This window comes from Littorina saxatilis, linkage group LG3 (assembly GCF_037325665.1).
Source record: "Littorina saxatilis isolate snail1 linkage group LG3, US_GU_Lsax_2.0, whole genome shotgun sequence".
Classification (NCBI taxonomy): Eukaryota; Metazoa; Mollusca; class Gastropoda; order Littorinimorpha; family Littorinidae; genus Littorina; species Littorina saxatilis.
Genome location: NC_090247.1, coordinates 33,201,838 through 33,228,197, shown reverse-complemented (window position 1 = coordinate 33,228,197; position 26,360 = coordinate 33,201,838). Strand labels below are relative to the sequence as shown.

General features: G+C 44.1%; 2 protein-coding genes across 2 annotated transcripts in view; both read right to left on the bottom strand.

Annotated features, from left to right (window-relative positions):
• LOC138961177 (E3 ubiquitin-protein ligase rnf213-alpha-like) overlaps positions 1 to 15,272 on the bottom strand; it is a 181,053-nt gene extending 165,781 nt beyond the window's left edge. Inside the window, exons 1-3 of the mRNA XM_070332777.1 lie at positions 15,168 to 15,272; positions 14,343 to 14,456; positions 853 to 1,018 (exon numbers count right to left, since the gene is read on the bottom strand). Of these exons, the coding sequence (XP_070188878.1) occupies positions 853 to 1,018; positions 14,343 to 14,456; positions 15,168 to 15,272 (385 nt within the window). The remainder of the gene's footprint in view (positions 1 to 852; positions 1,019 to 14,342; positions 14,457 to 15,167) is intronic.
• Positions 15,273 to 19,735: 4,463 nt separating this feature from the next.
• LOC138962195 (E3 ubiquitin-protein ligase rnf213-alpha-like) overlaps positions 19,736 to 26,360 on the bottom strand; it is a 36,420-nt gene continuing 29,795 nt past the window's right edge. The window contains exon 12 of the mRNA XM_070333928.1: positions 19,736 to 20,145. Within this exon, the coding sequence (XP_070190029.1) occupies positions 19,770 to 20,145 (376 nt within the window). The 3' untranslated portion in view covers positions 19,736 to 19,769. The remainder of the gene's footprint in view (positions 20,146 to 26,360) is intronic.

The following is a 26,360-nucleotide window of genomic DNA, read 5'->3' as shown; positions in this document are numbered from 1 at the left end:
TAGCTTCAGTGGCCTTCCCTGTTTCAGATAATTGCATGATCTCTGACCAGTTCTGATTTGAGTTGGATACATGGAGTTCTTTTGAAAATTAGAAAGTGGAACAAACTTACTAGTAACTTGTTTTTCTTTTAATTCAATCTATGATTCAACCATCATTTGACAATTTAACCCCAGAAATGATGAATTGAAAAGCAGCATGAGAGATTATGCAAATGAGGACTAAAAATAGACCTGACAGTGCCTATGCCATTTTCCAAACCTTCTTCCTTTTAACCTGAGTGAGCCGTTTTGAAAGTTACCAAATGGAAAAAAAAATTTCATTCAAATTCAAGTTTTGAGTCAGTAGTTATTGATAATTTACCTCAAGACAAGGGAGGCAAATGTGTTATTTTTTGTGGTATTTGTCAGAAATTTTTTAAGCATGGTTGTTTTCTGTTCTGTAGTATGAACATTCATTCCGGGGGTAAACAGCTGGGTTTTGTCCTTTAAAAAAAATGTTACTGTTTGTAAGGGATTGTTTCTAGTCATATTAATTCAGGTTGGCCTTGGATGGGGTTGACAGGTCTGGTACTGCTGATAGGCTTGCGGGTAAAGTGCTACAGTTGAACCTGCCTACAATGACCATCCCTGGGACCAACCATAAGTAGTCCTTATAGATAGACAGGTGGCCATTTTGAAAGGTAAATTATATTGGAAAAAAACTTGCCTTACATGGAAGAAAATTTACTAACACTAAGAAGAGAAAGGTCTTAATGTACAGGGAGTCTTAAAATTGTGGCTTCACTGTAGTGACAAAATCTGCCTTATGCATAAACTTTCATACTTACTCACATGTACTGATGTTACACTTACTGTAATTCTGCAGGTAGTTGACCATGGGTACCCAAGTGACCACGAACTGCAGAATGTCTGTTTCCCACTTGACCTTTTCCTTCCAACTCTTCTCCAAGAAATTTGACAACAAACTGAGTAAGCGTCCATTTCCCGTATCACTTCTCAGGAGGTAAATGTGTTTGTTCTGTAACAGAGTCCATTGTACATACTAACTGGTATAGCCAAAACTTACAGAGAATAACAACACTGAAAGGCCACATTGAAACTGTAGCTTAACATTTTTTGATAAAAATGATAATTTTCAATTTTTTTTACCAGCACACGAGCCAAGCATGACCTTGAAATTGAACATTCTTCAAAAGGATATATAAAACTAAACTCTGCATTTGATTAAAGTTTAAAAGTTGCAGGCTTAGAGAAAAATTAAGAAAATGCTATTTTCCTTTTTACATTTAGTCAAGTTTTGACTAAATGTTTTAACATAGAGGGGGAATCGAGACGAGGGTCGTGGTGTATGTGTGTGTGTGTGTGTGTGTGTGTGTGTGTGTGTGATGTGTGTGTGTGTGTGTGTGTGTGTGTGTCTGTGTGTGTGTGTGTGTGTGTGTGTGTGTGTGTGTGTGTGTCTGTCTGTGTGTGTGTGTAGAGCGATTCAGACTAAACTACTGGACCGATCTTTATGAAATTTGACATGAGAGTTCCTGGGAATGATATCCCCGGATGTTTATTTTTTTATTTTTTCGATAAATGTCTTTGATGACGTCATATCCGGCTTTTTGTAAAAGTTGAGGCGGCACTGTCACACCCTCATTTTTTCAATCAAATTGATTGAAATTTTGGCAAAGCAATCTTCGACGAAGGCCGGACTTTGGTATTGCATTTCAGCTTGGTGGCTTAAAAAATAATTAATGAATTTGGTCATTAAAAATCGGAAACTTGTCATTAAAAAAAAATTGTTTTTAAACGATCCAAAAACAATTTCATCTTATTCTTCGTCATTTTCTGATTCCAAAAACATATACATATGTTATATTTGGATTACAAACAAGCTCTGAAAATTAAAAATATGAAAATTATGATTAAAATTAATTGTCCGAAATCGATTTAGAAACAATTTCATCTTATTCCTTGTCGGTCCCCGATTCCAAAAACATATAGATATGATATGTTTGGATTAAAAACAAACTCAGTACGCTAAAAAGAATAGAGATACAGAAAAGCGTGTTATCCTACTCAGCGCACCATTACCGCACTATTCTGGCTTGTCGATTTCACTGCCTTTGCCACGAGCGGTAGACTGACGAAACTATGAGTATGCGGTCTTGGTGAAAAAATGCAGTGCATTCAGTTTCATTCTGCGAGTTCAACAGCTTGACTAAGTATAAGTTACAGCTCTGTCCATCCATGGTATCGCTTGATATTTTGTCGAGACTGGGTCAATGAATATAATGACGCCACTCGAGGCTCTACCGAGAGTGACGTCATTATATTCATTCACCTGGTCGAGACAAAATATCAGGCGATACCATGGATGGATGGAGCTGTAACGTATGGCATGACCAAAGTAAAGAGAATTTGTCATGGGATGTGGAAACAAATCATTGGAAATTCACCATGGGCAATCAACCCAAGCCTAGAAGTTGTAGAACTATATTTTGTTTCAGTCTTGGCAAGGCCAGTTTTGTCCAGTTCCGGAAAAGACATCATGAATTCATTCACCCTGCCGAGACGAAAAAAACAACTTGATTCCATGGATGAAAACGTATAAGCTTATTATCCCGTGACGCATCAAAGCTAAATTTTGTTTTGAAATGTCTTCACAACGTACAGATAACTTATAACGACATAATCGCATTCACAAGACAGGAAAAACGCACACTTTGTTTTTCGTCTGCTACAAATCTAGTCTTGTTGGTTGACGGAGAGAATAAAGCTTCAATCGCACCTTCATCAACAGGAATAAATGCTCAATCCGCTGTCAGTTCGCAACTGAACCTTGTTTTTTTCTTTAACTTTTTGGCTAACATTGAAACGGCAATCCAAAAGAGTGTTTCAGCTGTTTCAAGACACAGGCTTAGCTCCTTCTTTTGAGTTGCTTTTCAGTCTAAAATGACACCGGAAGCGAACAAATTGTCGCGTATACTGTCGTCACAAAAAGACGTCATGACAAAGTTACACGCAAAGCAAAAGAGACTTTGACGTCATTTACTTTTGTTTGGAATTTTCCGTCTGTTCCTAGCTTGTCAGTGAAGACCTGACGTGAGTAAGCTTACCCTTTGCAGCTGTGAAATAATCAGTCTTGTGTCTCGGTCGTGTAGGTACAGAGTTTGCTTCTGCAATCATTGTGTTCGTGTTGATGACGGCTTCATAAGATTTCCATTTTATTGTTTCTGCGGCTGCGCAAGTTATTTTGCCTAGGTCATGGCCGAACTTTAGGCCTACGGAGAAATATCGCTGGATATTTTCTCCCTAGATTAACAGAGACAAAGAAGGGAAGTCATGCTGTATATGTTCTTATTTCGCCTTACGCGACTTGTTTATATTTGGTCAAGTTTTGACTAAATGTTTTAACACAGACTGGGAATCGAGACAATTAAGGGTGGTGGTGTTGTATGTGTGTATGTTTAGAGTGATTCCCAGAAAATTACTTAGCAGATCTTCATGAAACTTTACATACAAATTCTTTCAGATGATATCCCCAAACCATTTTCTTCCTTTTTTTGATAAATGTCTTTGATGAAGTGACATATTGACTTTCAGTGAAAGTTGAGGCAGAACCATCACGCTTTCATTTGACAATCAAATTGATTGAAATTTTGGTCCAGCAATCTTCGACAAAGTCCAGACTATGGGATTGCATTTCAGCTTGCAAACTTACAAATTAATTGATGAGTTTGGTTATCAAAATTCTCAAAGTTGTAATTAAAATTTTTAAAAAAAAAGAAAAAGAAAATTCAATTAGAGATTCAAACATGAATTCATTGTATTCAGCATCATTCCCTGAATCCAAAAATATATACATATATTGTGTTTGTATAAAACACAAGTTTATGGGACTGGGTGGCCGAGTGGTAACGCACTTGCGCTCGGAATCAAGAGGTTGCGTGTTTGACCCTGGGTCAGGCCGCTATTTTCTCCCCCCTTTCCTAACCTAGATGGTGGGTTCAAGTGCTAGTCTTTCGGATGAGACGAAAAACCGAGGTCCCTTCGTGTACACTATATTGGGGTGTGCACGTTAAAGATCCCACGATTGACAAAAGGGTCTTTCCTGGCAAAATTGTATAGGCATAGATAAAAATGTCCATCAAATACCCGTGTGACTTGGAATAAAGGCCGCGAAAGGTGAATGCTCGCCTAACATGCTTGAGGTTTGCTGGTTGATGTGAATGCGTTATATATTGTGTGTCAAAAATGTTTGTTTGTCTGTCTGTCTGTAAAAAAATTCCATTTCACACGGCAGAAAATAATATGTAAAGCGCGGAGAGCACAGTTAATTGTGGTTCGCGCTATATAAGCTCACCATAATAATAATAAAAAGTTCAGACAGTTAAAAAGGATGCAGAAAATTGCACTTTCCTGTGAAGCACAAACCCAACTGCTCTCTATACCTGCTGTCATTCACGCGATCGATAGCTGACTACTGGCTGTAGCCACGATTTCCACAGGTTATAGAAAGATTTCTTCATACAATGTGTCAGCACTTTCTTGGAATGGGGAACTCAGGTGAAGTCTTGGTGACAAAATGCAGTGTGTTCATGCAGTTCCATTAGTCGACAGATTGACTAAATGTATTCATTTTGCTTTAGGCAACTTTTTATTTCTTTTATTTTTCTGACCATGAACCCACCATGACCTTGAAATTTCAAAAGGGTCAACCAGAATTGTGCTACATCTGGAGGTCCTCAAACCTTTGAATTGTGTGAAGTTTGGAAGCTCTAGCTTCAAAAAGTTTCATTTTTCAGTTACCTGAACAAGGCCCACTGTCACCTTGCAATTTACCAAAGTGAAAGTAGATTTGTGTCATTTCTGGTAGTCATCAAACCCTGGTATTGTGTGAAGTTTCAAAGCTCAAGCTCCAAAACACACACACACAACAAATGACTGGGAAGTTGCAAATTGCCAGACAGCCTAATATCGAAAATTTTTAATTAAATTTTCATTTGATTAATATACTTACCCGAATCACATATTTAGCATTGACGCAGTCGAGATGCTAGGTTGACTGAAAAAACGCTATCCCATCTATAGTATAAGGGAAGCAACCCAAGCAAAAAAGTAGCAAGCTTGCTACCCAGGGTTGCCTCCCGTAGCGTGAGTCACGCCACAGATCTCGTATCCAATACGAGACACCCTCATTCGACTTCTAGAATCCATAGAAACTAAAAGCGGGGAAGGTGGGAGGGAATTACCTATGTGATTCGGGTAAGTATATTAATCAAATGAAAATTTAATTAAAAATTTTCGATTAAATTACATATTCTTACTCCGAATCACATATTTAGCAGATAACTCCAACAAGGTGGTGGGTAAGATCAAAAAGTTCAAACTCACTCTAAAGTTCTGAAGAGACATAAACCAGCTGCCGCCAAGGAAGGAATGGGCCGAGACCCATCCTGACAGAGGGCAGCAATGTCTGCAGAACATGATAAGACAAAATCCAAGCGCCAGAAGCTGTGCGCAGGACATCATCCAACCTCCTAGACCAAGAAGGCCAAGGAGGAGGCCCAGGCCCTGGAAATGAGCTCGGGCTGAGCCGAGGGAAAGATAGCATAAAGCTATGACAAGGCGGAGGGAAAGAAAATCCCTTGCCAAGAAACTGGCCCACTGCCAAAAGTTAGGAAAGGATCCTGTGAGAAAGAAACCTCTGACTCACTCTAAACCCTTGCCAGGAACTGGCCCACTGCCAAAAGACAGAAAACGGACCGAGAACCAACCTGATTGACAGCCGAGAAGTCTCTCAGGCAAGAAAAGCGAAAGACAACATCAGAGAGCCAGTAAGCTGTGCCCAGCACTTCTTCCAATCCTCTGAACCATAAAACAGTCCGGAAAAGGACCCCAGTCTTGGAAAAACCCGACCAAGTAGAGGGAAGGACAAGATGCCCCCCCCCCCCCCCCCCCCCCCTTATTGGAAGGAAATGCTAATGGCCTGGAAAAGATCCGTGCGTAAGGTTGCCGGCTAAGCCCTGAAAAGGACCGACCCTCGCGGAGACCATAAGGCAAACATGCCAAAGTAAGAAAACTTTGGGATGGAGTGAGGCCCAAAAGGCCTTTGAGAGAACGGTCAGCTCCAGAAGAGTGACCAAACTCCAAAAGGGGAAAGAGAGAGACGCCTGAGTACCGAGTACCAGAGTCCAACTCAATGAGCAAAACTCAAGGGAGACGGTCACCAGTCGTCCCCTACCCATCGCTGCGAAAGCAGAGAGAGTGGTAAAATGAGGACGAAGCGACCTATGGTAGAGCGTAAGCACCGGAAATACGGACCCGCAGTGGCCAAATCCTAATGTAACCGGAGACCGGAAACAAAATGACAAAAGCCAGAGTGTTCGCAGAGCAGACTGCTTGTAGGTAATTGAAAATGAATCAAAAAACCCGAAACAGAAAGAACGAGGCTGGTAAGAAAAACGCAAAAACCGTGAAGCGAACCAGCCATCAGACTCCCGAGACCAGAGTTCTCAGGAGAAAAACGTAATAGTCATAGTTGCAAGTGATAAAAGGGTGACCAGGCCGGAAGCCCCACCCCAGCAGAAATCGTCCCAACTCACCTCATGCAAGCATGATGGAGAAGAGGAAGAGACGAAATCCGCAGTCACAAGAACCAAAATGCCAAAGTCGCAACACGACAGGCAGGAGACTATAACACAGGCTAAGGCCGAGAGCCCTGCTGCCCGTAGGCCGGCCATTGTACCAAAGTACCCAAAGTACACAGGCACAGTAAGAAACGAAAGTTTCGGCCGCCAAAAAAGATGCAGGCCTAGAGGCCAGCACCGAGAAAACTGGAACATTATCTAGACCTCTGCCCAAAAGGGGAGGAGTAGCCAAAAAACCTGAGAAAAATGATAAGCCAAGAATGACTTCTCAAACATGCATTGCGCAGACAATGCACCCTCAGGAAAATCTGAATGTCACTTCCGAGGCCAACTCAAGCAAACCTTAAGTTTGGACGAAACACCAGAACGCGTCTGATCGCTAGAGAAAGACAGAGTCAGACTCGGCGAAAGACAAACCTGGACCAAGTCCAGAAGCTCGTGGCAAAGAGAAGACGGGGAAGCCCAAAGGCAGAAACCCCCCTTTAAACGGAAATCGACCTCTCAGCACCCAAACGCTGGGAAAAAGAAAGAATGTCGAAGCCTGAAGCCACAAGCACAAGGAAAGCAACAACCACCACCACCAACAGATGAAACGGCTGTTGCTCCAGCCAAGGCTAAAAAACCCCGAAGCCCTAAGACCAGCTGTTGTTCCAAAAACCCAGCGTACCTATGACGGCTGAGAAAGAAACAATCTCACCTGAGCTGAGGACTTAGGCCGCTTAGGCTGAGTCCGCTTAGGTAGCCTGCTTAGGAGCAGCCTGCTTTTGCTGCTATCAAATTTTGAAGCTCAAAAGAAGAGAACCGCTGTTCTCTGTTGGTCTCAATCCCCTGCTTCTGGCATGAGAGGCCAGACTGCCGGAGAGAGACCGTCCATCAACTATGACGATCTGAGAGTGTTCCTTGACGACTCCTCAGAAAGCCGGGAGTGGGCAAGAAACAAGCCCCTTCTGCACGAGACCGCATGGAAATAGTGCAGAGAGGACAGCCTCATCTGTGCCTCGTTCACCCTTGTAAGAGTGGAGAGGAGTGAGAACACTTCCTCCGCGTCCTGCTCTTTTACTAAGAGTAAAGGGAACCAAGGAATCTGCCAGAGCGCGAGAAAGCGCCCGCAGGAGAGTCTCGGAAATGGAACTGAGTTCCAAAAGTTGTCAGCCCCCTTCTTCAGAGAATAGGAGAGTCTGCTCATAGAGCGGCAGAGCAGAATCCTTCCTCAACGGCTTCGTAAGAAGCGAAAGAAGTTCCGGCGTGACCGGAAACGGCGCACGCGGACGGGCAAAGGACAACAGAAGGTTTCGAGACGACCTTGGCCAAGACAACTTCCTCTGAGCCGCTAAGGGCACGAAGGAGGAAGCCTGCGCAGGAGCGGCAAGGTATTCCAATGCCAGCTCCGAAGCTGAACCATGAGGAACCAGCAACGGAACAGACGCCGGAGGCAACCCCCTGCCGAAGAGGGGGGCTTGGCGAAGAGGCGGAAAGGTGAAAAGCTACCAAAGGTGAATTTCAAACCAGAAGCAGCTGTTTCCTCTTTGCCAACCGGAAATCAGCCATTGCCGACGGCCGGAAGCCGAAGGCGTGGCCGAAGACGAAGCTTCTTCCGGAACCTGAAGTCTTTCCTGTTGGCAATCAATTGTGCTCATTCCCTAACTGAGAGGAGGATGAGAGGAATCAAAAACCGAGGAAAGTGGGAGAGAGGAGCTAGCGGCCACCACCGGAGTGTGTGGATGCTGCTTTCCCAACAGAGGCAAGAAGCCTGTATGCCCATAGGGCAAGCCCTGTTCGAAATTCACCGGCGACCAAACGGAAGCAGCGGGAACTGAACCGGAAAATCCGGGAGGAGCCGGAAGTGCGGCAGCAACAGCAGCGCTATGCCAAAGCTGGTGCTGAGCCACCTACGAGCTGAAGCTCGGAACCCAAAGGTAGGCCGTAGGCCAGAACCGGAAGTGACAGTAACCTGTGCACTACCCGCTTGACCTACCTTCCTGCCAAGGCCGGAAGCGAAGCTGCCGGAAACGGCTGCCGTGCAAAGGGCAAAGCTCAAACCGGAAAGGGCCATGGGCTGCCCACACACCGATGAACTAACATTTCCAGCCGGAGCCGGAAGAGAAGCTGTCGAGGACGACTGCTTACGTATAGCGCAGCTCAAGCCGGATGGGAACATTGTCTGTCCGCTTTCCAACGAGGCACTACTTCCGTGAACAGGAAGCGCAGCTGCCGCGTACGACTGCCGACGTAAGGCAAGGCTCAAACCGGACGTGACAGTAGCTTGTGCACTAACCAGTGAACCTACACTTCCGGCCGGAACCGGAAGAACAGCTGTCGCGGGCGACTGCTGCCGTAGAACAAGACTCAAACCAGACGTGACAGTAGTCTGTGCACTAGCCGGTGAACCTCTACTTCCGGCCGAAGCTGGAAGCAGCTGTCGCGAACGACTGCTGACGTAAATTCGGACGCTGGCCAGAGCCGCCGAAGGCAGCTGCTCCTCGTCCACGGACCCGAAGTCCGAAACGCCACCTGAAGGGGACGGCTCATAGCCAAAGGAACCCGACAAATGACGCTGCGAGGGAAGGCCGTAAGCCAAACGCCCATCCTGTTGGCCATCGATGAAACTCGCCCCCTGACTAAGAGGAAGATGAGAGTCACCAACCGAAGGCAGCTGAAGAGAGGAGCTGGCGGCCACCACCGAAGTGGGTGGCTGCTGCTGTCCCAACAGAGGCAAAACGCCCGAATGCCCAGGAGAACCACCGTATTCGAAATTCACCGGCGACCCAACGGAAGCAGCGGGAACCGAACCGGAAAAGCCGGGAGGAGCCGGAAGTGCAGACGCAACAGCAGAGCTATGCCATAGCTGGTGCTGAGGAGTCTGCAAGCTACAACCCGGAAGCCCTAGGCCGGAACCGGAAGTGACAGATGACTGTGCACGACCCGTTTGACCTACATTTCCCGCCCAGGCAGGAAGCGCAGCTGCCGGAAACGGCTGCTGTAGCAGGGCAAGGCTCGAACCGGAAGGGACCATGGGCTGTCCGCAAACCAGTGAACCAACACTTCCGGCCGGAGCCGGAAGCGAAGCTGCCGCGAACGGCTGCTTACGTAAAGCGCAGCTCGAACCGGATGGGACCATGGTCTGTCCGCAACCAGTGAACCACCACTTCCGGCCGGAGCCGGAAGAGAAGCTGCCGCGAACGACTGCTTACGTAAAGCGCAGCTCGAACCGGAGGGGACCATGGTCTGTCCGCAACCAGTGAACCACTACTTCCGGGAACCGGAAGCGCAGCTGCCGAAGACGGCTGCTGCGAGCACATACCTTGCATTGACCGCATCCCCGAAGGGACCTGCTCAGGTGCACTCCCGCAAGCGGAAGCCACCGAGTGCCGGCCAAGAAGAGAAACGCCTCCCGGTGAAAGGAATCCAGAGACATCACGGGAACCAGCAGGCTGGGCAGGCGATCTGGAAACACCAGGAACAAAGACCAACGACCGAGGGTCGCACACCCCCGGGAGGGAGGCAGAGCTGGTCACAGGATCCCCACGCGACATTTCTGCACAGACAATAGTCCGAATCTCTGGAATCAAAGAAGACAAAAGGCTAGCAACAAAAGCGCCAGCCTCCGGCGCATGAACAGGGTTAGAAACGGACGCGGTAGCGGCCGAACCCGCCGCCCGAGAGCCAGACGAAGTCTCCTCCGGCGCCGAAAAAGGCACAGAAAAGACAGAGTTAGTCTTAGGATCATAAACATGAACCGTGGGGTTCTTAGAAGAAGAGGTGGAAGCCGAGGACTAAGGTTAACAGGGCCCTTGCCCCTACCCTCGGCCTTCACCGCCCGCTTTTTCTCACTATCCGACATGCTGTCACGCGAGAAAAACAAACTACTGAAAAGTAAACAAGTAGCACGGACCCAAACTAACCAGCAGAAACACCACGTGCTAGCGAAAAATGGCGACCAAAATGGCGGCCACAACAACAAACTACTGAGCAAAATTCATAAGTCCGGCGGACGAAAAATTCTCAGCAGAATGAACAATGCAAACAACAACAATGCAAGGAACAATCTCACCAGCTAGAAACAGCTAGGGGCAGACGGGGAGCCGAGGCCGGCGGGTGTCAAGCAGACATCAAAAACGGCCTAGGAGCGAAATCAAAGCACGACCTGTCTCTCTGGCTGAAAGGAGTCGAATGAGGGTGTCTCGTATTGGATACGAGATCTGTGGCGTGACTCACGCTACGGGAGGCAACCCTGGGTAGCAAGCTTGCTACTTTTTTGCTTGGGTTGCTTCCCTTATACTATAGATGGGATAGCGTTTTTTCAGTCAACCTAGCATCTCGACTGCGTCAATGCTAAATATGTGATTCCGAGTAAGAATATGTAATTTAATTGACGATTACTAAGACTCATGATACTCAGATGAGTCAATCTATACATATAAATAAAAGAGAGTGTCTGTCTGTCTGTGTGTGTGTGTGTCTGTGGTCGCCATACCTCTGAGATGGCAAGAGGCAGGAACAAGATAGTGTGCATGTACACTCCCTAGGTGCCGCAGATGTGCACCTGGGTTTTAGTTTCTTGATTCATTGTTTCCTTTCTCAGATTATGGACCTCCCATTTATTGAATACAGCCTATATGGTGCAAGACCAGTTCAGTGCCTACTGTTCACCTGTAGCAAGCACATCATGCCAGTGATATTAGAGACTTGCTATTGCTCCTATGAGGGGAAGAAATGAAGAATGAAAAATTAACTGGACAGTTCCGGAAATTTCTAGAAGGTAAGGGAGATAACTGTTCACCTGTAGCAAGCACATCATGCCAGTGATATTAGAGACTTGCTATTGCTCCTATGAGGGGAAGAAATGAAGAATGAAAAATTAACTGGACAGTTCCGGAAATTTCTAGAAGGTAAGGGAGATAACTCTTTTTTGTCTGTGGTCGCCATACCTCTGAGATGGCAAGAGGCAGGAACAAGATAGTGTGCACGTACACTCCCTAGGTGCTGCAGATGTGCACCTGGGTTTTAGTTTCTTGATTCATTGTTTCCTTTCTCAGATTATGGACCTCCCATTTATTGAATACAGCCTATATGGTGCAAGACCAGTTCAGTGCCTACTGTTCACCTGTAGCAAGCACATCATGCCAGTGATATTAGAGACTCGCTATAATTGCTCCTATGAGGGGAAGAAATGAAGAATGAAAAATTAACTGGACAGTTCCGGAAATTTCTAGAAGGTAAGGGAGATAACTCTTTTTTGTCTGTGGTCGCCATACCTCTGAGATGGCAAGAGGCAGGAACAAGATAGTGTGCACGTACACTCCCTAGGTGCCGCAGATGTGCACCTGGGTTTTAGTTTCTTGATTCATTGTTTCCTTTCTCAGATTATGGACCTCCCATTTATTGAATACAGCCTATATGGTACAAGACCAGTTCAGTGCCTACTGTTCACCTGTAGCAAGCACTTCATGCCAGTGATATTAGAGACTCGCTATTGCTCCTATGAGGGGAAGAAATGAAGAATGAAAAATTAACTGGACAGTTCCGGAAATTTCTAGAAGGTAAGGGAGATAACTCTTTTTTGTATCCAAACAAAGGAGGTAAAGCTAATCATAATGGGATAGCGAGCGTCTTAAATTGCAACAGGGCTCCGCTTACTCCCGGGCGAAGAGAAAGAGAGTGTCTGTCTGTCTGTGTGTGTGTGTGTGTCTGTCTGTCTGTGGTCGCCATACCTCTGAGATGGCAAGAAGCAGGAACAAGATAGTGTGCACGTACACTCCCTAGGTGCCGCAGATGTGCACCTGGGTTTTAGTTTCTTGATTCATTGTTTCCTTTCTCAGATTATGGACCTCCCATTTATTGAATACAGCCTATATGGTGCAAGACCAGTTCAGTGCCTACTGTTCACCTGTAGCAAGCACATCATGCCAGTGATATTAGAGACTCGCTATTGCTCCTATGAGGGGAAGAAATGAAGAAAGAAAAATTAACTAAGTTCCGGAAATTTCTAGAAGGTAATTTAGGGAGATACAGCAGTCCCTGCAATGTACGGCCCCCGGCGTGAGCGGACACCTGACATGTACGGACACATTTGCTCGGCACGGAGTGTTTTCCTTCTATATTTGCCCCCCCTTAAACGGACACCTGCAAAACGTGGACGCGGACACTCATTTTCGGTCCCAACAGCAGGTCATACCTCCAATGTACGGACAGACCATCGTCAAATTTTCACCACAACAAAATCGATAACAGAGCAGTCCGGCTCTTGGTACGAAGATCACAGCCGCAATGGTGTGATGACAGTCACTGATAACTTGAGTGCACGTGTACCCATCAGGAGTGAAGAGTACATGCGAAGATGCCAACATGAAACTGCACTGAGCTCTTTATTCTTGTCTGTTGGACGTAAACAACAGAAACCACAGTCGATGAAGGTCCTGAGCGAAAGTGAGTGAAAAACCGGCCACAGTTCTCAGCATCGTGTGTCTGTGTGTAACCTCTTTCATTGACAAGATACTCTTGTTTCCCCTCAGCCTTGACCAGTGAGTCGGTTGCCTAATCTATGAACCCTTCAGTTGTCTTGCTTTGTCAAAAGTTACGACACAGTCAACTGGTTTTGCTCTGAGTGAACAGTGCAGCTGGCCTCAATTAGCTGACACCTCTCTGGCCACAGCCCCCAACAGTACATGGCTGGAGGGAGTGAGAGAGAGGAAGTGGGGGTGGGGGGGGGGGGGGTTAGCTGGCTAAACTCTGTGGGGTGTCCGGTGTCACTGCATGTCAGCAGGAAGAGCATTGTAGAGAAATAGAGAGGTGTACTCTTCCACAAAATTTCCAAGCATCAGTTGTCACGGCTTGGGGTAGGCATTAGTGAGGGAGAGTGGGAGCTGTGTTATGTACAGTGTATTCCCGACTGAAGAATGAAAAGTCACTGCCGTGCCACATGATCGGCATGCAGTCAATAAAGCCAGACAAGAAAAAAATAAATTACATGATTATGACATGCAGCTCTATCTGCTGCTATTTATTCAAACTGGTTTTCAAGCTTATTCTTGCAAAGCATCTGCACACGCTCCTCTGTGATGTGTTTGTGTGGCTGCTTTCGTATGTCAGCGCATGGTGAGTGTGTTCACTGCCTTGAGGATTTATTTTATCTCTTCTTTTCAACACTTTTCAAACAAATCCTTTTTACAAAACGTTTAAAGAACTATTAGGAGTGTATTGTTATTGTTTAGTAGCCACAAGAAGTGATTAGCATAGACTCAATCCTGTTGTTTGTGTGTCTCTGTGCGAGTCGAGTGTATGGCCTGGGGGAGGGGGTGGTGTGGTCACCCCTCCCGTGACCGGACACCTGCAATGTACGGACAGTTTTGCTAGGGCCCAAGGGTGTCCGTTCATGAGAGGGACTGCTGTAACTCTTTTTTTGTATCCAAACAAAGGAGGTAAAGCTAATCATAATGGGATAGCGAGCGTCTTAAATTGCTACAGGGCTCCGCTTACTCCCGGGCGAAGCCGGGCTTAACTGCTAGTAAATAAATAAATAAATACATACATAAATAAATCTTTGATGCGAACTGTCCTGCCAGGTAGACACCCTTACGCATGTGACCACACTTAAGCTTACTGCAGTTCTTAATTTTATTTTTGTTTCCCTAAAACCATCTATCACAAAACGTGTACAGATGCACATATCATGAATATTTATAATTCTACTGTCAATTGTATTACCTTGAAAGCTTCTTCCAGTGACTCAAATGCCAATCTGTTCAGAATTCCCATGAAAGCTGGCACAATCTGGTCTGCTTGTTTGACAAAGATCTCCAATTTGTCCTCAGGAGGCAACTGAAATGAGAAAATAAAGCAAAGGGAAATTTATGGAAAATTCATATCAGGTTAAAATCATTGTCGCTACATGTATTTCAAGACTTTTTACTTTCACCTTTCCCTTCATTTGTTTTTTCCCAGTTTCACATTAGCTGTATTTTCCGATTCCAACTGGTTATATATCTTAAATCTCTGTTAATGCTATTACTGCATAGTGTACTTTGAATAAGTACAACTTTATGATGAGGAAAAAAAAACCACAAGTAAGTGTTTTCCATCCTTCTTACTATGTGTGAATATTGGAAACAAAAAAGCCTGATAAAGAACAAAAGACAAATGAAAGAGAAGAGAGAAAACATCCTGTACAAACTACTTTTAAGTTATAATGACAAACTTACTCAATAATAGATGAACAATTTGGTCTGAAAATCATTTGGTCCATAAATATGTAATAAGATTAGCTTGATCATCCTCGCAGAGCATGGCTTAAATTGTTTAACTTAGGAAATTATCCTTGTTTTTGCAGCTGAAAAAAATGTAATGCCTGAAATGTACCCCAAAATTCTAGAATGCTCAGTGACTGTTCATTTTCGGTATTCAGTACCAGTATTTTTAAAATCTTGCTGGCTTTAGCATCAATGGTTCAAAGCCAGCAAAACGCTATAATAGGAGTGCATGTGTGTTGTTTTACATTCATCTCTATTTCACAAAGAAATGTACAAAAATTACCATTTCCAGTTCCTGTTCAAATCTGTCTGCGATCATTTCTTCAGAGTCCTTCTTCAGGGCAGGGACGGTGAATGGTTCACACATACCAAGAATGACTCCCCACATCTGGATCAAGAGAGCAACTCAAAGACACTGACTACTGAAGTTTAATACTGGGAAATTAGGAAAACACCTATACTTAGCTCTTTATTTTCCTGATCACTATTGAACTCTGATCAATTTTATGTGCATCTACATTTTACATGACACAGTTAGCTGTAAAATGTGACACCCAGGGAACATGACAAGTATACCTTGGCTTGATTAGGTACCTTCCAACCAAAAGTAAACTATTATAGATTTATTCAGTATCAACGTTGTTCAACTATTAACACAACCAGAAGTTCATTAATTAGAAGTGGTCAACGACAATTACCTGCAGTCAACGTGCAGTGATACAATAGGCAATTGGGCTATTCCCAAAAGCTGACATTACTAAAAAAAGAATGGGTAATTCTGGAAAATTGTTCACTGGAAGTACTCGACAATTATGCAACCCTTTGATTAATTGATCTTCAATACACCACTCAAATCCTTTGGGATTAATTAAACTGAATAAAACACAAGAACTAAGAGTTCCGAAAAACAAGAAAGAATTGAACATTTTTAAAAAAATTAAACATATTTCGCCTGCAATAATATTCAAACCCGTGACTAACCCATGTTACGAATTTGCAATCTGCAGGCACTCTACCAATTGAGCTTTTTGGGCTCACTGTCTTCAGGGGTAACAACAGATATTTTGACTTTGAATATTAAACATGAGTTGTCGAGCATGAAGATCAGTATCAACTAGTTGATTTCCAAGTCGCTTCGTTCATATTTATGTACTGTACGTTCTATCGATCTCACTGTTAGAAGTCAGTTTAGTTGATAACTGCCCCTATGCTCTCCTTCACTACCTATCAGTTTGAAAAGCAAAATCAAATAGCATTTATTTTAAGTGTGACCGACATTCTTGAACAGGCTGAGTTTCTCCACACCCAGCGTGGGGGATTCTCAGTGACGCGACCACCCCAAACCAAGGGCGTCCCCAGGTGACGGATAGGGGAATAGCCCACAGATATGGGGGTTAGCTGCGAAATAAGCTATGCTTGCCTGGATGAATAAGCTATCGCAGACCAACTGGCGGTGATCATACCAGGAGAGGGGCGGGGCAACAGGTGGGTCTGTTTTCCTCCATGAAATACCCTATGTATCCTATGACGAGTTCATCACACGTTTTCTGCCGGCCAAACCTTCAGCGACCGGAAATCGTGTCATCAAATTCATGTGCGAAATGAGTCCCCTTTTGTCTTTTTGGTAAACGCGCCATAAAACGTCTGGTTTTGTATTCAGTCATCACTGCTGCTCAAGAAAACGAATTACAGAGATTGCGCAGTTCAATGCATTTGCAACTGTGCAGTTACCGGCCGGTTTCAGTCGGTGACCCAAATCAGTTGTCAGAGGCATTCGCCAAAAAGACGATTTTACAAGCGATGAGGATGATTGCTTAATTTGTGCTTATTCGAGCTGTTGTGCTTCAGTTTTCAAATTTGGATTACTTACTTCTTCAATCGTCATTTAGGTGAGCCTTACTTTGATGTCTGTCGTTCAGTCTTAGGCCAGTAAGTTATCTGTACTGTACTGCGGTAGTTTTGTCCTGCTGGTCTATTCAATGCAGGAACACTTGTAAATATATCTGCCTGCATGACCTGAACCTAGACACCGTTGTTTACTTTAAAGATGAAAAATAACACACGCAAGGTCCGACCTTCTTCGCCACCTTTTATTTTAACCGTATCTCCAACTTTGTAAGTGGCAATTTCCATGTTGCTGGTCAACTTGATCAGTAGCCGGTGATAGCAAACGACAGATCTGCAGAAGACGACAGATCTGCAGCAGACGACAGATGGGACAGCCTTGTTCTGTTGAACCAGATTTAGCAATCAATGCTCTAAAAGCGATAGCAAATGAACAAAACTGTAAGCATACTGTTTTGGTTTAATTCTTGTTTCGTCGTTCAGGATTTTGAATCAGGATTTTGTTGTCGGGATTGATCTAAGCGGTTGCCTATGAAGAGTACTAGAGTTGTGCGCCTTGAATCACTGTCTGCCTCTCTCGCTCGCTCGCTCTCTCTCTCTCTCTCACCGCTTCGGCCAACTCATAATTTCACTCAGCTCTTTTCATCCCAGCAGATTATGTGTATTCTTTGTTGTTTTCTTTATTTCTTCAATGTTAAAATGTATGTAGATCGTTAGCTAAACGTGAGTTCGACTTTTATACCGCAGAATATCTCAATCGTTTTGCTGAAGTAAAAGTAGTCCCTGTCACGGTTTCAGTGACACGAGTGGGAATTAAGGAACTGTTTGTGGGGCGCCTTTCCCAAATTGCAATGTAATGCGCCTGTGCTAGAACAGCTGCATTGCGGAAAGGTTCTGCTAAACGATCATGAAATGCACGAGGATTTTTGCCGGCGTGAAATCCGTACAGGCTCATGGGGTGATTCTTCGCTCACGGCAAAAATCACGTGTTCCTAGCATGCTATACGGTTGTATGGTAGGCGACCAGTGATTGGTCAGGGAGATCACTTGTCCTGGGACAGGCGATTGCTGATTGGTCAGGGAGATCACATGGTCTTTCTTTCCCGTCTTGCTTGCTTTCTTTTTCTACATGCTTTTGCAGACGGAGGTCTGGTTTGTTTCCGTTGACTAAGATTTGGAGGATTCCAACGCGTTGCAAGACTGGTTTAGGTCTACCAACGGGCTTCTAGTGTTAGTGCAATACACAGAAGGCTTAGGACGGAAGGATTTGGCTACATATTTGCGCTGACGAGCGGGAGCCAAATATTCAAGCGGTTTGCTTGGGAGAGCTACGTTTTACGAGCTGTTGAGGTAATTAGCCGTTACTTTACGCTGGTGACCGGTCAATGTCTGTGAAATGTAAACTCTGTTTTGTTTCTCCATGATAGCGTATAACTTGCTCATTAGAACGCTAAATCTGTACATGTTTTTTGCAGATATGGAGAGGAGGAGAAAATGTCTTGAGTTGTTATTAAAAGTCTATTCTTGCAGGTACCACGTGCTCGCTGAAGGGGGAAGTTAGATATGTTGAAGGGTGGAAAAAGGGGGGATTGTTGCCATGGTCACTGCACCAACTACTCTGTTTCAGCGTGTTGCTACACGTTTGCTGGAGGTTTGCTACCCAGTGCTACCCAGTTTCTACCTGGTTGCTGGAGACGTGCTACACTCTTGCTGGAGACGGGCTACACTCTTGCTGTTCCTTTGCTGTACGGTTGCTGTTCTACGGCTGTTGCTGGTGTTACTGCGACTTTCACCTGTATGCACCACTGCGCCACTGCGTTTTATCGAATGGACCCTGGCTACACTGAGAGTTGAATGCACCCATGCGTAAACGCCCCCCACCTTGTCATCTTTCTAACCCTTTATGAAGAACTTTGAGTTGTGACAACGTGGAGTGTTAACGCCTGTACAGGCTAAGACTTTTTACAGAGCAGCTAAGTGGTTTCTAACTTTACACGGTTCAGCGTGTTCTTATTATTTCATAAACTTTAACTGGCTTTTGTCAGTTATTTTTGTTTTACGACTGTCGTAAAAACACTTTTGGCTTCACGAGAAGAGGGAGGTGGAGAGTTAGTGTATTTAAACAGACGTCTAGAACTTATACCTTTGTTGATTCTAACTTTTTTGTGTGACTGCGGGAGTGGATCGTGGTGTGGTTAGTCAGTTAGCAGTAATTGACCGTATTAGGTCATTCATTTGACCTATAAAACGTGACAGTCCCCGAGTTAACGATAAATAATTATGCAGATGACCTCTATAAATTATTCAATTGTACTCTGAGATCAAAGACAATGACCAATGACAGGTGAGATCGAGACTCGGTTGGTTGTGATGGATTATCCAGAATAATCACCTCCTCAGCTAACAGAGACAAAGAGGCAGGTCATGGGATAACAAGAAGAGCAAACGCTCGATCGAGTCACTTTCGCAGTTCTGAATATTATATGAGGCATCAGATGGACAGGAAGAAATTGCTATTCACAACACAATGAGTCACGTTCACATAAAATTTGAGCCCGGTCACTTTTATAGTTTCCGAGAAAAGCCCAACGTTAAGTTGTGTGTTGCCGAACAGAAAAGGCTAGTTATCTCCCTTGTTTTTCTGATAACGTTCGTAAAAGGCTACAGATGTAAATACTTTGATGTAAAGAATAATCCTACAAAGTTTCAATCACATCCGATGAACTTTGTCAAAGATATAAAATGTCTAATTTTTCCTTTGACGCTGACCTGTGACCTTGAAAAAGGTCAAAGGTCAACGAAACCATCGTTAAAGTGTAGAGGTCATTGGAGGTCACGACTAAACAAAATATGAGCCCGATCGCTTTGATAGTTTCCGAGAAAAGTCCAACGTTAAGGTGGTGTCTACGGACGGCCGGCCGGCCGGACAGACTAACACTGACCGATTACATAGAGTCACTTTTTCTCAAGTGACTCAAAAAGTGATAAAGTGTAATTCTGATAGAAAAAAAATGTGGTAAGAACATATAACTCTTACAAGTTATTTCAAAACATCTGTGAACAGAAAACAGTGAAGCAAGTATATATGGACACAAACCTTCAAGTGCTCTTGGATTTTCTCCTTTTCATAGGAAAACAGCCTCAAAGAATAGTTTTTGACTATCCAGTCACAGGCTGTGCGAATGACTTCACGAGATGTCCTGCGCCACTCTTGTGCCTGGACACCTTCATTCTGCTTGCACAGCGCTTCTTCATCAGCTGCAGTCCGGTTCAGAACAAGAAACATCAATTGGATGGCAAGCATCATTTGGGGGGCTTCAATGTCTCTGATGCTGCATTCCAGAATCGCACGGTACATGGAGTAGACAACCTCACTCCGCTGTTTTGTTCTGTTCACCTGTGCCTCTGATAAGCCACTAAAGAAATGGCACGCACACACACACACACACACACACACACACACACACACACAGTAACACACACACACACCACACACATGCAGTCACACACACAGTCACACACATGTCATTTTTGCATCAAAGGTGTCAAAGGCAAAATCTCAATGTTTTAGATTTAAAAGGTATGTGTGCATATGTGTGTGTGTGAGTTTGTGTTTGTGTTTGTGGTTGGTGTTGTGGTTGGTGTTGTGGTTGGTGGTGTGGTTGGTGTTGTGTTGTGTTGTGTTGTGTTGTGTTGGTGTGTGTGTGTGTGCCCACTGTATTCAACCGAGTTTGAATGTTGTTTCTAAAGCTTAAAAATATTCCAAGTGCATTGCACACGGTTGTAATAACAGTCGGATGTTGATGTATGTCTTAATCAAACTAAAGGTCAAATAAAAAAGCAGCTGGAAGTGTCAAAAATCACACTAAATAGTACAGTCGAACTCGCTTAACTCATTCGAGGCGCGTCGGAACTGGAATTCCGACATCTGTGTTTAGCGTTGGCTGCGTGCCGGCACTTGAGTTCCGACGGATATCACGAATTTTTAACGGTGTAAACGGTCCTGCTGACCAAGGGAAACAACCCCTGCAATGAACTTCTATCTGTCTACAGTGGTACCATTCACTGTAAACAGTTCCTTCCCTTAAATTGTTGGGATTAATAAAAATTTTGTTGACGGTGTGCGACCCACGTGTTTTGACTTTTCCAAGATGGCGGATCGTTCTGCTGAGACGTAGTAACTTGAAAAGAGTGCTAGAACGTGTTATTCAGTACGGTTCTGATCTTGACCTCAGTGATGATGATAGTGGAGATGATATTTTAGATTCTGGTGACGATTTTGTGCCAATGGACGATCATTTGGGTGATGATTCGGGCAATGCAAGTGTCGATCATGACATTGTGTATGATGAACCCATGACGTAGAAAGTTTTTTTGTTTTGCTTCAAATTGGATATTTTGCGTGGATATGAAGACAACAAAAGGTATGTACTTTCAAATGTTTCATATATTTTCTAAAAGAGTAAGTTTCAAACTTTGCAAAAACATAAGGTATGTAAGGTTATCTTGTGTTGTTGATTTTTAATATTTTTTTCAAAATGGCTCTAAATCGCGCGTTGGCAGGGAACACAGGGGAAATTTAGCTGCGCCTCGAATGAGTTAAGACGAATCACTGGGGATCGGAAAAAAAGTTCGTCTTAGCCAAAATTCGTTTTAAGAAAATTGATTGATTTTTGTTTAAATTTTTTTTTTTAAGTCTTGTACATTTTATGGTGTTTCAATTTGTTTCTTTCGCAACTTTCATGCTGCTTCACGTTTGGACAATAAAGTGACATATTCAGTTACATGTTCATGTGTGTCTCATGTTGAGTGATGATTGTTGAGTTTGAGTGAGAGTGAGCACACAGATGTTTCATCCAGTTGTTACGTTTTTGGTCACACACACACACACACTGACACTGTCCACATTCGCGGTGTTCCTATCATTTGTCCGGAATCACTTACCTTGGCGACGGGTAGCAAACCTTGGCCAATTTATTTGTTTTTTGTTTTTTGGTTGCAACATGATGTTCAAATCCAAATCGAAAGCACTGACTGACTGATAAACTATCGCGAACCGGCGAACGTAAACGTTGAGAGTGTGGTTTCCCTTGTCCAAGGGAAACCACTCTGGCATCTATATTTTTTGGCAATGGCTTCCGTTCAAAACATTGATGTTTCGTTTTTGGTATTCGCGAAGGAAATAAACGTCAGTCAGTCATTCATGTTCAGTGTCTGAGCTATCAATCACTTTGATTCTAAATTTAAAATTGTTTTGTGAGTACAGTGTAATCAGTTTAACTTTATTCAGTGATCGGTTGAGCAATGGTTCAAGCAGTCGACGCAAGGGAAGACTTTGACACATGTATTCAAACTTCTCAAATTCCCATGATATGTCGATCTCGGGACGAGTTTAAAGATTTCGTCATAAGCGTGAGTAAATTACAGACATTATGCATGCTTGGGAATCCAAAAAGTGCTCGTTATAAGCATAAATTCGTTACAAAGAATTCGTTTCAAGCATTTTTTTTAAGCATGAAGAAAGAGGTATTCAGTTGGGAACTTAAAACTAATACGTTATAAGTCAAAATTCGTAACTAGCGTGTTCGTTTTAAGTGGGTTCGACTGTATGTCCATATATGGATACAATGCATATTACTCAGCAACAGGAAGTTTTGCAAGAAAATCACATGATGAAGGCTTCAGTCACAACAAACAGATCCCACAGCGTTAACTGTTCTTTGTGTGTGTTCTGCCTATATGGTTTATTGGATTTGTTAATTCTCTCTAACATGAACAGGGATGGGCAAATTACAAAAATTCAACTCGCTACCAGGGCGAGTGACTTCAAAAAAGTTACTAGCCTGCAAGAAATGTCACGAGCCCAGTACATATCACATTGACGTCAAATTGCGATGAGCAATCTATGTTTTGCGTGACTTAATATTTTCAAACTTGAGCAATGTTGTTTGAAACCAAAATGTGTAATTTTTCTCTTCCTAAGTTCTTAGAAAGTTTGAACAAAATAAAACCATGCACCATCGTCTTTCCATTCAACTCCAACGTGCCACTCTCCTCTCTGCTATAGGCAATCATGTTCATTGAATGGTCATGTTTTTCTCTTTCTTATGCTATAATTGAAGGGCGCTGGTTCTGTGCGACGCTTAGTTTTCAAGATAGGTGTGACTGACGAAGAACAGGACGTCACATTCCAATTAAGCACGACTGTGTTGCAGGTGGAAGCCGCTGAGATTGCATTTCTTTGGGAGGTGTCCGCAAAAATAGATATTACACGATATGCGCGAAACAGTTGAGAAGCAGACGATCTCTGAGATCTCTGTTCGTGTCGTGATAACGTTATTTTGTATGATAACGATTCACTTGCAAACTTAAAGTATACAATTTGGTGTGTTAGTGGTAAATGTAAATAGAAATGTGTAATACAGTGGAACCCCTCACAACGACCCCCCTCTCTAACGACTAGCCCGCCACAACGACCCTTTTTTTTTTTAACCGATGTGTTTCCTTATATAGTTGTCACCAGTGTAGCGACCACCCCGCTCTAACGTCTAAGGACCGACCTAACAGCTTGTGTAACGACTTTGTCAGACAAAGCCAAGACTCAGTCAGCGTAACGCATCACTGACAAACCGGTTATAACCAGTTATAACCGTCTTGCGTAAGCAAAGGCACTAATTAACCGCTGAGAGGTGTGATGGTTGGGTGGGCTGAGTAAACATCACAAACCAATCATCGAGAAAACAAACTCACGTGACCAACACACACCGTTCAATTCAGTCAGAATAGACAGTCTTTGGACAGAAGAGCAGTGGAGATCGACATGGCGTCTACAAAGAAAAGAAAATATTTAACTCTCGAAAATCGAGTGAATGTTGTGAACAGACACAAAAAGGGAGAAACTGCCATCGCGATTGCAAAAAGTCTTGATGTTGGAAAATCGCAAATTCAAAGAATTATCCAACTCCAAGAAAACATTCTGAAAAAGGTGGGGAAGTGGTGACAAGGCAGTGAACGCACTCACCATGCACTGACATCATACGAAAGCAGCCACACAAACACAGCACAGAGGCAGAGGCAGGTGTGCAGATGCTTTGTGAGAATAAGCGTTGAAAACCAGTTTGAATAAAAAACCAGCAGATAGAGCCGCATGTCATAATCATTCTTCTTGTCTGGCTTTATTGACTGCATGCCGATCTTGTGGCAGTGACTTTTCACTCTTCAGTCCGACTGTACACAAACCGCTCTCACTCTCCCTCACTGACTACCCTAAGCCCTGACAACTGATCCTTGGAAATTGTTTGGAAGAGTACACCTCTCTATTTCTCTCCAATGCTCTTCCTGCTGACTTCAGTGACACCGGACACCCCACTGAGTTTAGCCAGCTACCCCCCCCCCCCTCTCTCTCTCTCTCTCCCCCCAGCAGTACTGTTTGGTGATGTGGCCAGAGAGGTGTCACCGGCTAATTGAGGCCAGCTGCACTGTTCACTCAGAGCAAAACTAGTTGACTGTGTCTAACTTTTGACAAAGCAACACAACTGAAGGGTTCACAGATTAGGTAACCGACTCACTGGTCAAGGCTGCAGGGAAACAAGAGTATCTTGTCAATGAAAGAGGTTACACACAGATACGCGATGCTGAGAACGGTGGCCGATTTTTCACTCTCTTTCTCGGAGGGCCTTCATCATTGCAGGGACTGCTGTAAAGAAATGCTTGCTCAGAAACTAACTCTTTTTGCATTGAAACATGCACCAGAACTGGTGGACACCATCGACAATGTCAAACATGAAATCGAAGCAGTTTGCTTGAGGAAACGGTCGTCAGCAACTCAAACTTCTGTTTTCTTTTTTTAAGAAAATCTGAGGTGACTTTCTTTGTGGCCCCGCCCCCTCCCTCTCTAAGGACCCCCCTCCATAAGGACCGATTTTTGTCAACATTTTCAAGGTCGCTAGAGAGGGGTTCCACTGTACAGACAAAGCAAACAAATAAATGTGTTTTTCTCATGAAAATGTTGCGTTGTGCGGGTGGCCACGTGATGTACACAAAGCAAAGTGCGGGACGGACTCTGCTCTGTGCTGTAACACTGGCAAGTTCAAAACACGAGAAAAGAATTTCGTTATGCGGGCAGCCACGGGGGATGTATGTATTTTTCAAATGGTTGTAAAATAAGTCTTGTATTTATCACTGTATTCAGGCCCTGTTCTTTTTTTCGTCACACCTAAAACCGTTATTTCTTGTGAGCGACGCATTACTAGGCCTATTTGTTTTTTCCTCAGCATAAATTTGTTTAATCATTTTTACGCGGGTACACCTGACAATAGAAATATGCTTGATTGGAATCACTAGTGAAAGTAGAAACAGGCCAAGATTAGAGCCTCGTTCTTGTGTCAATAGAACATGGTGACAATTTTGCAGATAAGCGAAGTTTCTGCATGTGCAGTACATTGTATTAATTTGACTTTCAAAAATGAAACTCAATAGAACGACCAAAAAAGTTGCTTTGCTGGGCGAGTTGCCAGGCGATTTCTACTAGCCTGGCGGATGTTTTACTCACCCCTGGCGACCGGGGTAACCGTACCTTACTAACCGGACGCAGACCGTTTGTGTCAACGGCATCAAATCTCAACCTTCAGCTCTCCAGTACGGTGTCCCGCAAGGGTCCGTGCTTGGCCCCATACTTTTCGTTCTATATGCCTCCCCTGTGTCCGATGTTATCAGTCGCCATGCGTTGTCGCACGAGAGTTTCGCTGATGATACACAGCTTCATCAGTCTGCCCCTCTTGCTGAAGTTGACGTTCTGGTATCTCGGACACAGGATTGCATTGCGGACCTCAGTGATTGGATGTCTTTAAACAAACTCCAGTTAAATAGTGACAAAACCGAAGTTATGCTGGCCTGTCCCAAGAAATTTCTCAATCACCCTTCTCTTCCTGCCTCTCTCACTGTCAACGAACTACCTATCTCTTTCTCTCCGTCTGTCCGCAGCCTTGGCGTCACTCTCGATCCAACTCTCTCTTTCCAAAAACACATCTCTAACATCTGCAAGTCCGCCTATCTAGAGCTGCGCAAGATTAGTTCAGTCCGTCACTACCTCACCACTGATGCAACCAAAACGTTAGTGTGTTCTTTAGTCCTCTCAAAGATAGATTATTGCAATTCTCTTCTGGCCGGTCTCCCTAAGTACCTTTTAGATAGACTTCAAAGGATCCAAAATAACGCTGCCCGCCTGGTCTTCAAATCTTCCAAGTATGAACACGCCACACCCCTTCTTCACTCTCTACACTGGCTGCCTATCACTAAAAGAATCGAATACAAACTCTCCTCTCTTTCTTTTGCCGTCGTTTCTGGTTCTGCCCCAGAATACTTCTCAGAACTCCTCAATCTCTACACCCCCTCTCGTCAGCTTCGCTACGCCGCCGACACTTGACTCTTCCGACTCCCCACAGTGCAAACAAAGACATGTGGCGAGAGGTCCTTCGCCTATCAAGCCCCTGTGACCTGGAATAGATTACCTCTGCCTCTCAGACACACAGATTCTCTCACTACATTCAAGACAAATCTCAAAACACACCTCTTTCAGCGCAAGTGATTTTCCCTCCAGCATCTCCCCACCCACCCCATCCCGCCCCACCTC